The sequence below is a fragment of the Orcinus orca genome, chromosome 14 (assembly GCF_937001465.1).
Source record: "Orcinus orca chromosome 14, mOrcOrc1.1, whole genome shotgun sequence".
Taxonomy (NCBI): Eukaryota; Metazoa; Chordata; class Mammalia; order Artiodactyla; family Delphinidae; genus Orcinus; species Orcinus orca.
The window spans coordinates 35,347,120-35,360,926 of NC_064572.1; the positions used below are offsets into that span (position 1 = coordinate 35,347,120).

Genomic DNA, 13,807 nt, shown 5'->3' on the forward strand with positions numbered 1-13,807 from the left:
TGCCCTCCTCCATTAAGAGGACGTGCTGATGAGAGGAAATGTGAATGGAACCAACAGAAGATGACTCCATGAATGATCTGACAGTTGTGGGCCAACTCTCCCACCCCATGCACCCAGCGCCACCCCAGCTCATACCCAGACCCCCGACCGGCCGGTGTCCTCCAGGAAGGAGGGGTGCCCAGGAAGGTGGTACTCACCCACACTGCTGAGGGAGCTGCTGCTCTCCGAGTCTGAGGGCATGATGGACAAGACACTGTACGTGGAGCCTGGAGACAGAAAGAGAGGCCATTTGTTACTAACCCCAAAGGGATTTCTCATCTTATGCCCCAAACCACTGTCAGACCAAATGACTTCAGTCGGCGCCAGGCTGAGAAGCAGCACCACCTGGGGTACCAGACATCAGAACCACAGGCTGGGCAGGGGAGGTGCTGTCAGCAGGGCCTGGTCTTTGGTGCTTCCGCCTCACCTTCGGCCCCCCTCCGACTGAGCTGCGCACGGGCAGAGGGGAGCCTGGAGTCAGCCAGCTGGCTTCTTATTGGGACATCTGGGGAAGGGCTCAGCAAGGGAGCAACATGCCCCAGGGCAACAAGGGGTCTGGGGATTTCCTACAGATTTGTATCAGTGTGATTCTGGCTTCCATATAGAGGGTAACAGAGCCTAAGTTAAACATCTGTGAACTCTTCGTTCCTTGTGCCTAGCTGTTCTGCTCTTAGGTTCTAACTGTATTCAAGCTCAGTCCTTAATAATTTAGTCAGTGGCTGCTCCCTTATTAAAAGTTACTGATAGAATTATAAGCAATCACACTGTCACCAAAGCTAGGGAGTAACATGTTTTGTTTTTTGTTTTTAAATATTTATTTATTTATTTTTGGCTGCGTTGGGTCTTCATTTCTGTGTGCAGGCTTTCTCTAGTTGCAGCGAGCGGGGGCTACTCTTCGTTATGGTGTGTGGGCTTCTCATTGTGGTGGCTTCTCTTGTTGCAGAGCACGGGCTCTAGGCGCGCGGGCTCCAGTAGTAATGGCGCGCGGGCTTTGTTGCTCCGTGGCATGTGGGATCTTCCCGGACCAGGGATCAAACCCGTGTTCCCTGCATTGGCAGGAGGATTCTTAACCACTGCGCCACCAGGGAAGCCCTATGTTTCGTTTCGTTTTGTTTTGTTTTGTTTTGGTGGGGGAGGTGTTGACACTCGTTATTAACTCCTGGTGGCAGCCACACAACCACCACGGTTTGGTTTGCATTCAAATATCTTCAAAGCCAGGATGTTTCCTGCCCGGCATCAGGAAAAACCTCTGGGTCAAGAAACCCAGCTCTGCGTGCGGTTCTCGTCCACGTGCGAGTAGCTGGCCAGTGGCCTCAGTTTTCTGGATCTCTGTTTCTCAGTCTGTAACATGAAGGGGTTCAACCAGATGGCTCACAAGGTCCTTTCCCCTGTCCCATTTCAGAGATGACATTTTCCATGATTAATGGAAACAAAGCTGTGCTTTGCTTATCAAGACTACAGATGACACAAAAGTTAAGAGGGCAGGCGAACCCCAACCCAGAGGCTGAATAGGAGTCGAAAAAAGCACAACATGCAGAGATGGTGGGTCAAATAAAACAAGACAATGGGAAGAAGGCAATGTTTTGCTCTTAGAACCGAAAGAACTGTACAATGAAGGTGTGTGTGTACTGGGCAGAGTGAGTGAGCCAGAGATGAGATTTTTGCAATAAAGCCTTTGAATGAGACTTAGGGCTTTGGTGTCAGAAAGCAGCCGAGAACTAACGAGACCTTGGGCTCCAGGACCAGAAATGCGGGGTCAAATTTAAGGGGCTCTCTCCGATGTCAACTCTTGACTAGCTACCCTACACCTGCACACCCTCAGAAGGAAAAAAAGAAAGAAAAGAGATAAAGAGATGGGGTAAGCAGGGGAGAGGGAGAGGAGGAGGGAAACTCATGGACGGGGGGAGGGAGCAGTGAACCAGGGGACAGGGGAGACCCCGAAGGGAAGGGGAAGGTGTCGGGGGAAAGATGAAGACCACACAGAGGCAAGGGAAACACACAGCCCTGGCATAAGAGTCGGCATGCAGGGGAGCTAGCTGGTGTACCCACCAGACAGGCAGAGAGATGAAAGGTGAGAGGAGAAAAAAGAAAACCAGAAAAAGGGACTTTGGTAATGGCAAGAAGTGGGACAGTGGCCAGGAATGGCCAGTGGCCTCATTATCACATTTTCCAAGAACCTCTGGGTGTCTGGCGTGGATGGAAGAGGAAGGCTCGGGGAGTGGGCAGGACCGTCCAAAGGGATGCAACTTGTTCTACTGGCCTACGGCAGCAGCCCTGACACAGCTGGTGGGTGCAGGTCAGGAAGGGGGCCTAACGGTCAGTGCTGCCTTGGTCTGAGAAGACCTGGGTGGCGGGGGGCTCCCACGACATATGCATTCACTCCACGCACACCTGGCAGAGATATCAGAGGTGGCACCTGCACATCACCTGAAAGGAGACGGAACCAGAAAACCCCGTGCAGCCCTTAAAGTCCTTGATCCTACTAAAAAATAAGTAAGCAGTGTTCAGTGAGATATCGCCTGTATTTAAGTTCAATCCACGCTACTCATCTTGCTGCCCCTTCCATATCTCTGTGTTTTTGTCTCAACCGTGAGCATCACAAACTTCTCAAAGCATCTCTCTTCCCATATCATGAACATTAAGCACTGCATAAAGATCCATGAAATAAAGTCAGGTGCAATTCAGCCAATCCATCGGTATCTCCAAAACACAAGAATGTAACACAATGCTTATGTTCTAAACTCAACAGCCATTTTCTTAATAATTTTTCATTGTTGTTATGTGAGGGCAAGGAAGACTAGCCGGCTGGTGTGTCGGTGGATTGTTTTTGAAAGTGGGCACAAATACACTGTCCCACTCACACCTCTGAGATGTGAGCTCAGCCCAGCCCTGCTGGCAACACCACAGCCAGCACTCTGGCGGATGCTCCCTGCACAACGCCTCGCCTCTTTCTCGCTACTGGCATCAGCAGCGCCCCATCTTCCAGTAAACCGCCCCTCCCCTTCAAATCATCTCTTTCCTCCCCCATGGCAAGTTTCCACTGTTAATTAAACTTGGCAGACACCCTTCTCTCTCTCCTCCCACCTCCCCCCTGGCTGGGAGGAGTCAACTGGCCAACTGACACGTGCTGGTCCCCTTCCCTGCCCCCACATCCTGACAGGGCTCTGGGCCTGACCCGGGGGCGGTGTGACATCTCTATCCGCATCTCTGGGCATCACCTCCCCCGAGTCGGCTGGCAGGGCTCCTGGGAGCCAGGGGGGGAAGCGGTGCCAGGGAACGGTTAAAATTGGACAAGGCCCAGTTTCTACGATGTTCCCAGGGCCTTAGACGTCATTCGGGGGAAAAAAAGCCCCGAAGACGACGCTGTCTTGGTTATGCTTTGTCTCTGCAGCTATTGTTGTCTTAAAAAGCCTGTGTGGTCAGGACTGTCGGGAAAAGGCAAAAGGAGTCGCTTTCCTCCGAAGTCACGCAGTATCCTTTCAAAGCGATGGCTTCTGAGAGGTGGGACGGTCGTCATCTACCCCTGGGATTTCACAATCCAATCTGGAGCCTGACAGAGGTCCCATCTCACTGCGCACGCTCTCCTGCCCCGCACAGCCCCTCACCCTTGACCATGTGGGAGCTCCCCTGAAGGCACCTGCACCCCGACCCGGGCCCTAATGCGCACCCTGCACATCACACACGCAGAGGCCTGGGTGAACGAGGGCCGACCTCCTCTGCTCCCACTGCCTCCCCCCAAGCCCCACAGGGCAGCAGGGCACTGCCACTCAGGACCGTCACCACAAACTCAGACAAGCCTGTGCAGAGGTCCAGAGAGGACCCAGAGAAAGTCATATGATTGGGAAACGTTTCCAGAAAATGAGGGCAGAGGGACTTCCCTGGTGGTCCAGTGGTTAAGACTCCACACTCCTGATGCAAGGGGCCCGGGTTCGATCCCTGGTCAGGGAACTAGGTCCCGCATGCCTCAACAAAAAGATCCCGCACGCTGCAACTAAGACCCAGCGCAGCCAAATAAATAAATATTAAAAAAAAAAGAAAAAGAAAAGAAAAAGAGAGCAGAGCAGGAGCCCAGGTTTTCATGGCCATGTGAAGCAGAGTGATGGTACAGGGGGTTCTCTACCATAACAATAACCTGAGGCCCCGGTCAAGGTGCAGGTTCTGACTAGGCAGATTACGGTGGGGCCTGAGACTCTGCATTTCCAACAAGCCCACAGCAGGGACTGAAAGCAAGGTACCAAGGCTGACCCGAGCCAGCAGGTGGCATGTACATGGAAGTCATGGCAGAAGCCCTGGGAGAGAGCTGGCAGACTCTCTGGGACTGGCCTGGGCCACAAGCATTGTCTGTGTTGTTCCCAAAAGGCCGCCCCCTGCTAATTGTGTTTACTCGGTGACTCAGCCCCACTGGGTCATGGAGACCACTTCAAAGAACTTCCAGTAAAATCACCCAGGCGATAACAGAACGCCCAGCCCTCCAAGGCCCCCTCCCGCGGCTGCGGGGCCCCTAACACACCCCTCCATTGACCTGGGGCTTGTAAAGGCCCCAGTGACTCACACTTCCTCCCCATGAAACCGCGACGCTTAAGGGGCTTGTTCCAGCCTCCAGCCAGCACGCAGAGTCCTCTCTGCGCTCCAGCCCGTGGCGCTGCCCTGAGACAGCTCTGGGCGCTGGGAGGACATGCACCTCCCGCGAGCACCGGGGAAGGAGGGAGAAGCAAGTCGCTCTTCCCTGGGGGCTGTGAGACTGGGCAGGGAGGTGCTGCCTCGGCAGTGGGGGCTGTGAGACTGGGCAGGGAGGTGCTGCCTGGGCAGTGGGGGCTGTGAGCCTGGGCAGGGAGGTGCTGCCTGGGCAGTGGGGGCTGTGAGACTGGGCAGGGAGGTGCTGCCTGGGCAGTGGAGGGGGGGGGGCGAGCAGTCACCACCAGGCCACCTGTCCCACCCTGGAACCATCCTCCAGCTCAGAGCTGACCGCCCTCGGACGGCTGAGGGTGCCCAGTCACTCTAGCACACACACGTGTGCATCGGGGTCCTGGCACGTGGCTGAGCCGTGCGAGCTGTGTAAAGAAGACAAGCCAGGGGCTCGGGAGGCTACTGACCTGCTGTGAGACTCTGTGGACGTCCCTTCCCCTCTCTGAGCCCACGGCCCTCGTCTGCAGATCGAGGCAGCAGTGACTAGAACACTAACAGGTTGCCAGCCTGCCTGGGTTCAACTCTCAACTCTGCCACTTAGCAGCTGTGTACCCTCGGGTGAGTCACTCAGCCTCTCCCTGCCTCCATATGCTTATCTGCAAAATGGGACAACAGGAGTACTAACCCCACGGAGGATCAACTGAGTTAATACGAAAAGGGCTTGAGACAGCACCTGACACGGCCAGTGCTCAAAGTGTTAGCTGCTGCTCCTACAGTCAAACCAGACCTTCCAACACTGCCGTCCTCAATCCTTTGGTTACCCAAATTGAAAGCTGTCTTTCAGAAAGCTGTCCACCAGAGTGACGAGGCTGCAGAGTCCATGATGACAAACTGCTAGACCGTACGGCACTAACAACAACAATACCAGAAATAATAATAGCAGCAGCTAATAGGCACTGAGCCCTACTAAGTGCCAGGATGTACTAGACTCTGCATATGTTGTCTCAGTTAATTCCCACACCAACCCTGAGGTTGTCATTACGCCGGTTGTGCAGAGGAAGAAACTAAGGGTTAGAAAAATTAAGTAACTTGCTTAAGGTCATGGTAGAGCCACTAAGGGGGCGAACAGGATACAAACCCAGGCAGTCTAGCCCAAAGCCTGTGCTCCTGAACCCCATACACAACACTGCTGCCCAGCTCTAAAGGTCTAGCAGTCCGGGGGGACTTCACGGAGGAAGGGGCCTGGAGCTGGCCCTGGAGGATGGTGGACTTGGACAAGCACCAAGAAGCCAGATCAGCCTGGAGGAGATGTAGGCAGAACCCATCCACCTGTGCAAGTGAGAAGTATTAGAGCAGGAGCCTCCCAACCTGGAGCCCCCAGCATAGGCTTTCCCCCTCCCCGTGCTCCTCCCCACACCGAGACACTCAACAGACGCTGTGAGCTGAGTGGGGCTTGGGGACTAAAAGTGGGAAGAAAGAAAGAGGGGTGAGCCATGGCGCTATGGCCCTGACACATGCTGCTACTTCCTGCCCACCCCAACGCCCATGACCGTGCTGGGTACAGAGGCACTTGACTCCGTGAGCCACAGACACGAGGAGGCAAGAGGGTGGAAAGTGCTATGTGCTGAGCTCACCTCCCCGGCTTCTGCGGATCTCGGGAGGTGCTGGGAGGGTGGCTCCTTTGGCTGCTGGGAAGCCCTCTTACAGAATCACGGTTCAGTGCAGCCAGGCCCCTCCCTAGGGCCTCAGCTTCCTCCCCTTTAACAACATGGCCCCAGACTGTGGACACTGAGACCCACAGCTGGAAGCTGACAAGCCCCCCGATACTTCAGGAAGCAGGGGGTGAAATTCCGTGGCCCTGGAATGGAGCAGCCACGAAGCCTGCTGCACCAGTCGAGAAAGTCCTGCTTCAAGCAGCTGACACGCCCACCTCAGGGTGGGAACGCATCCTCCCCCTGACATGCACAGGGAGGCTGACGCCTCCTGGCCAGGCTGGGGGACAGTTGTCACCTGCCCTAGAAGGCCCAGGAGGTGGCCTGAAGCAGGGTCTGTAGGGCTCCACGGGAGGGAGGCTGGGCGGCCGTCATGTATGCCCTAGAGGGTGGGGAGGAGACTGGGACAGACTTCAAGAGTCTCCTACTAATATGCAATGATGTAGGGGGGCATGTTCATCATCAATGAACACAGCCACACCTGACAGGCACCCCCAAAACAGATGACAGTGCAGGAGGGACCGGCCGCAGTGTCACTGCCCTGCTACCCTCACGAGAGCTCATGACGCAAGCACAGCAGCAAAGAGGACACACCGAGATGGGACAGGAAACAGCACAGCACAGGCAGCCACGCTCCCATTAATCCTGCAGCCAGACATCCCCCGGTGGGCGCATGTGCCCTGGAATAAACTTCTGACCAGCACCAGGAGTCACAGCAGACCGGCTCCCTCCTGCTCTCCATCTGGACTCCCTCTCCACGACTCAGGAAAGGGAGAAAAGGCTACCTCCTCCTGCACGGACTGTGACCAAGAAGCACGTGCTGCCCTCCACCATCACAGGTGTTGGTACCAGTGCAGGCTCTGGGCCACACCACCTGGGCTCAGGCCTGCCACCAACAGCTGCGTGACCTTGAGCAAGTTGCTTCCACTTTCTGCGCCTCATTTCCTGGTTTATGAAATAGGAAGGGTGGGCTATGAGGACTGAATGAGGACCGAGCCAGGCACACGGACAAGCGCTCCATAAACGCTAGCTCTTGTTCTTGTTATCTGACCCTCAACCATGAGTGTCCCTGCCCAATACCTGAATCCAGCCTTGCTATGCCTTTGTTTTCTTCCACTCAGGATAGGGAGGCCTCCCCTCCCCTTCCACCATTCTGCCTGGCCACGGCCAATTCCAAGCCAGCCCACCTCTCTTCCGGGTCTCTTGTTCTCTGATTCAAACAGAACAAGCCAGAGTGCTCACTGTGTGCTGGGATAACACCAGGCCACGCCCCAACCCTCTCATGACCCTCACCGCCACCTGCACATAACATGGGCATGGGTCAGCCCTTCAAGAAAGATGAAGTTGACAGTGCTCTGCACAAGACACCACCCCTTGGTAGGCACGTCTGCCCTGGGAACACAAAGCCCATTCCGCCACCAAATGCTTAGTGAACAAACTAGGGATGCAGCAGAGAACAAGACAGAGTCCCTGCCCTCATGGAGCTGAGAGGAGTGCAGGTGGGAGAGAAATAAACCAATACACAAATGCAAAATGCATCAGGTAGTAAGCGCTGTGAAGAACACTACAGCCGAGTAAAATGCAGGGTGAGTGGGGCGGGGTGGAGAGGTGGCTACTGTGCTACAAGGGCCAGGGGAGGTCTCTCTGGTAGGCCACATCTGAAGAGAGACCTGAAGGAGTCTGGAGGAAGCAAAGTGCTGGAGGAGGACTGTTCCAGGTAGAAAAACAGCAAGTGCAAAGGCCCCGGGGTCAGACCGGAAAGTAGGCGAGGACGTGACACCCCAGGCTGGACAGGACGGGGACATCCAGTCCACAAAGGCCAAAGAGGGCCACTGCAAAGGAGAGGTCTTGTCTTCATCAGCAATAAGCTGCTGTTCTGCCCCCTCTTCCCTCAACAGCAGCAGCACCGCCCCCTCACATGGTCTGTGTGGTGTCTTGACTATTACTCACCACCAAGGCAACTCAGTCTGTGTCCCCAGGACTCTGAGGTCACAGAGAACCGCTTACCTCCCCCGCCCCAATATCTGTGCCGAGTTTAAACCTACTAAGACCCCTGCCAAGGGGTGGGAGGTACAAAGTGACTGTACAGTGAAAGGGCACGGGATCAGAAACTGGATAGGCCTGGGCTCTCCCTCGTCTGGCCACATACTAAGGAACTCCAAATAGCCAAAACAATCTTGGAAAAGAAGAATAAAGCTGGAGGACTCATACTTCCTGACTGGTGACAAAGCTGCACTAATCAAAACAGTGTGGTACTGGCTTAAAGGCAGACATAAGACCAAAGGAACAGAACAGAGAGCCCAGAAACAAACCTTTGCATAATGGCCAAATAATTTTTGACAGGTGCTAAGACTATCCAATGAGGAAAGAACAGTCTTTTCAAGAAATTATGCTGGGAAAACCAGATATCCACATGCAAAAGGATGTATTTGGACACTTATCTAACACCACATACAAAAATTAACTCAAAAGGAATCAAAGTCCTAAAGATAAAAGCTATAACTACAGAACTGGACTTCCCTGGTGGCACAGTGGTTAAGAATCCGCCTGCCAATGCAGGGGACACGGGTTCGATCCCTGGTCCGGGAAGATTCCGCAAGCCGCAGAGCAACTAAGCCCGTGCACCACAGCTACTGAGCCTGCTCTCTAGAGCCTGCGAGCCACAACAACTGAAGCCTGCGCGCCTAGAGCCTGTGCTCCGCAACAAGAGAAGCCACCGCAATGAGAAGCCCGCGCACCGCAACCAGAGAAAGCCGGCGCGCAGCAACGAAGACCCAACGCAGCCCAAAATGAATGAATTAATTAATTTAAAAAATAAAACTATAGAACTCTTAGAAGAAAATACAGAGCAAAGCTTCGACATTGAATTTGGCAATGATTTCTTGGATATGACATCAGAGACACAGCAACCAAAGAAAAAACAGACATACTGGACTTCATGAAAATTGTTAAATTTGTGCATGGAAAGACACTGTCAACAGAGTAAAAAGGCAACCCACAGAATCAGAGAAAATATTTGCAAATTGCATATCTGATAAGAAATTAACATCAGTATAGAGAACTCCTAAAACTCAACAAGGAAAAAAACCTGATTCACAAATAGGCATGACTTGAGAGGCTTCTCCAGAGAAGAGATACAAAGAGCCAATAAGCACCTGAAAAGATGCTCAATATCACTAGTCATTAGGGAAATACAAATCAAAACCACAATAAGGGGCTTCCCTGGTGGCGCAGTGGTTAAGAATCCGCCTGCCAATGCAGGGGACACGGGTTCGAGCCCTGGTCCGGGAAGATGCCACATGCCGCGGAGCAACTAAGCCCTTGTGCCACAACTACTGAGCCTGTGCTCTAGAGCCCGTGAGCCACAACTACTGAGCCCATGTGCCACAACTACTGAGCCCATGCTCCACAACAAGAGAAGCCACTGCAATGAGAAGCCCGTGCACCACAACAAAAAGTAGCCCCCTGCTCTCCACAACTAGAGAAAGCCCACACACAGCAATGAAGACCCAATGCAGCCAAAAATAAAATAAATAGATTAAATTTAAAAAACCCCACAAGATGCTACCTCATACCATTCAGGATGGCTACTGTCAAAAAGCCAGAAAATAGTTAAGTGTTGGTGAGGACATGGAAAAATTGGAACCCTTGGGCACTACTGGTGGGAATGTAAAATGGTACAGCCACCGTGGAAACTAGTACGGCAGTTTCTCAAAAAATCAAAAACAGTATTACTATACGATCCAATACATCCACTTCTGGGCATATACCCCAAGGAACTGAAAGGAGGGTCTCAAAGAGATAATCCTATACCCATGTTCTTAGCAGCATCATTCACAATATCTAAAATGTATAAGTAACACAGCTGTCCATTGATAGATGAAAAGATAAGCGAAATGTGGTATCTACATACAATAAAATATTATTCAGCCTTAAAACGGTAGGAAATTTGGACATGTATCTATAACGTGGATGAATTTTGAAGACATTATGTTAAGTGAGATAAGCCAGTCACAGAGACACAAAAACTGTTTGATTCCATTTACATGACGTACTTAGAGCAGACAAAATCCTAGAGAGAGAAAGTAGAAGAGTGGTTGCCAGAAGCTGGGGTGGGGAGGGGAGATGGGGAGTTACCATTTAATGGGTATTGTTTCAGTTTTGCAAGATGAAAAGAGTTCTGGAGATGGATGGTGGTGATGGTAGCACACTATGAATGTTTTTTTTTGTTGTTTTTTTTTTTTTTTGCGGTACGCGGGCCTCTCACTGCTGTGGCCTCTCCCGCTGCGGAGCACAGGCTCCGGACGCGCAGGCCCAGCCGCTCCGCGGCATGCGGGATCTTCCCGGACCGGGGCACGAACCCACGTCCCCTGCATCAGCAGGCGGACTCCCAACCACTGCGTCAGCAGGGAAGCCCACTATGAATGTTTTTAAAACCACTGAACTGTATACTCAAAATGGTTAAGATTGGGACTTCCCTGGTGGTCCAGTGGTTAGGACTCAGCGTTTTCACTGCCAGATCCCGGGTTCGATCCCTGGTCGGGGAACTAAGATCCCACAAACCATGTGGCAGGACTTAAAAAAAAAAAAAAAGGTTAAGATGGTAAATTTTATGTTTATTTTACCACAAAAAACAATTGGGAGGGAAAAAAATACCCAACAGTGGGGCAGTGGGGGGAGAGGCAAGGGCTTTATCTCCCTCCCTCTCGCCATTAAAGTAATCCAAAATCTTTGGGCCTTCAGAGTGATCCAAACCTCACCGAGCTTCACACAATCCTACAACGACTTTGATCAAGTAAAGCCCAGCTCCTCAGCCCTGGGACTCAGAAATGCCTGGGATTTTTGAGCACAGGAGGAAGAGGGCAGGCATGAGCTTCAGGAAACTGTCTCCAGCATGTGAACAGGAAAGGTGGAAAGAGGGAAGACCTGGAAGTAAAGAAAACAGTTGGGATGCTCCCACAAGGGCTCCCCTGAACCAGTGGTCAGGGGTGCAAGCTGAGCGGTGACACAAGAGACAGCAGGGGTGGGGAGGACGGGAGGAGGATGCTGGGTTGGGGTGTGCGGAAGGTACTGCAGTTAAGGAGGTGCAGAACTGAAGAAGGCTGGTGAAGAGAAATTAGGAGACACTGCTGAGGCTCAGGCTGAAGGTGCTAAAGGATATCTCTGGGCAGGTGGCCTGCTGACGGTCGGAAACTGGAGTCTGGAGCTAGGGAGCAAGGTTCAGGCTAACCCAGTCCACTTGGGACTTCACCCCACAGAGCCTGGAGGATGTGAGTGACAAGCCCAGAGCGGCTCACTGGCAATGTGAAGCCCATGGGTAAGAAAAAGGTGAGGGGAAGGGGAGGGCCAGATCTAGGACTTCCTGAACAGCACCCATGCAGTAAGTATTGCTCTAAGCATATACAGGATAAAATCCTAGGACGTGCGACCTGTGAGGACAGGAGAAGGAATACGAATTTCAGCAAGAGACACACAAAGCCCACTCAGGGAGACAGGAGGAATAAGAGAATTAAGTCTTCTAGAAGGCAATGGGGTAGAGAGTGGTCAGAGGGGCTGTTCTGCCACACCAAATGCTGCAACAGGACACAGAAGGCAAAAGTCAGTGATGCTCTGCTAATTAAGTAAGGCCACTGATTGGCTGTGGTTTCTCCACCAGAATTGCAGGGCTTGGATTAGACCAGGAAAGGAAAGAGGTTCAGCATGAATGGACTGCTGTGTCTAGTGACAACTGCCTGCTGTGTTTAAGGAGTGTGAGGCCACACCTGTGCTCACCAGGAAGGGAGCCCAGGATGGACCAGCGATGTGTGCCGAGGGCAAGACGAGGAGGCATGCATCACTCCTGGTCTGGGCGGCTCCTGAGGGCCAGCCCACCGACAGAAGCACTATTTCACGGCGCCCAGCCCTTGGCAAGCTTACTGTAACTGATTACTGATCAGAACTAACTCTAAAACCCAACCGGTTTCTCTAACATTCTTTAAACAGGCAGGACCAGAAGGGCCCTCACGAAAAATAAAAAGACAGTGATCTCTTCCCATCTATTCTTCTTCTGAGGCCCTGAGAAAGACAGTGTAAAGAAGAGTTTGGCCCTTCAGGGAGGCTCTCAGAGGCCCAGCCCCAAGCAGATAATTTTCCCAACCAAGAAGAGCCCTGGGACACTTTTATGCACCCTTCCTCTTGGATAAGGTGACATCACCAGAAGGGTTCAACCTTATTTACACAATGCTTTTGTGGATTTTGAAAAGGTGACCTTCAGAAGCCGGTGAAACAGAGTCCATTCCTGAAACCACAGGCACCTTTTACAGTGTTTTACAGAAAGGACAGCTGCACGCACTCACCTGCAGAAATCCACTCAGGTATCAAATGCTGTCACACCCAGAGCACGGGGGAGGGCCTTGGGCAACAGACCCACTGCACCAACACACTCAAGCAGTGAGTGTTCCTTTTGCCAGCCACCCTACACCACCAAATAAAGATGAAACATCGCCAGCATCCTTCTCGCTAAACCCCCACAACAAAGCCGTCCACCATGTTTCAGTTTCACACCTATTCTTTCAGCAAATCCAGTGCTCACACTTACCTTAAGCTTGAGTGCATAACCAGTCGTCTACTCCACCGCTCAGAAAACGGGCCCACAGCCACTCTTTCCTCAAATGCAGAAAGAAGAGCTCTCCCTCACACCCCATCTCAGGCAAAATCTGGTCACACACTGTCTTCAGATTGTCCCCAGTCAGCCCCAGGAAATGCGGGAGACGATCAGAGAAGTATTTCAAATGCACAAATGCGGGCTATCTTTCACACACAGGCATTCCTCAGGAGAGAAAGTTGATCTTGATAACAAGAGAAGATAGTTCACTATTTTGTTCAAGGAGAAAAAAAATAAAATCCACATCCCTAACCACAGAGTGTAGCAAACGAAAGCAGAGCGCACCAGCTCCTGGAGTACTGGCCATCTGCAGGTAGCCCTGACAGCGCACACGCCCAGTGTCCTCCCGTCCACAGGAAACGCCGGCACCGGTATCACTGTACCTGCCGTGCACAAGGCCCGTGCTTAGTTAAAGCTTGAAGAGTAAGTACTGGATCCCCGTTTTCAGTTACACTCCAGACTCCTCAGAGCTTACGGGGCCCCTATACCGCCCAGCCTTGATGTTCTGCAGATGTCCAGAGGAGACACGCCGAGCCAGGTCACGTGGCAAGCTGAAGACAGTGCCAAGGCCAGCTTCAGGGCCCCTCATCACTACAGAACCGTGCATAATAGAGATAATTGCTGTGAAGGGCTGAACCGTGTCCTCTCCAAAATTCACATGTCGAAGTCCCAACCCCCCAGAATCTCAGCATGTGACTGTATTTGGAGAAAGGGTCTTCAAAGAGGTAATTAATAAATTAATACGAGGTCAGTAGGGTGGGCCCTAATCCTTCTAAGAAGAGCCAAT

At 52.4% G+C, this 13,807-nt stretch overlaps 1 protein-coding gene across 9 annotated transcripts in view; it reads right to left on the reverse strand.

Annotated features, from left to right (window-relative positions):
- The window catches only part of DLG5 (discs large MAGUK scaffold protein 5), a 160,183-nt gene that overhangs the window by 85,390 nt on the left and 60,986 nt on the right, over positions 1 to 13,807 (reverse strand). For all 9 annotated transcript variants that reach the window (XM_049697220.1, XM_049697223.1, XM_033434015.2 and 6 more), the window contains one exon: positions 198 to 266. In XM_049697220.1, coding sequence (XP_049553177.1) covers positions 198 to 266 — 69 coding nt within the window. The remainder of the gene's footprint in view (positions 1 to 197; positions 267 to 13,807) is intronic.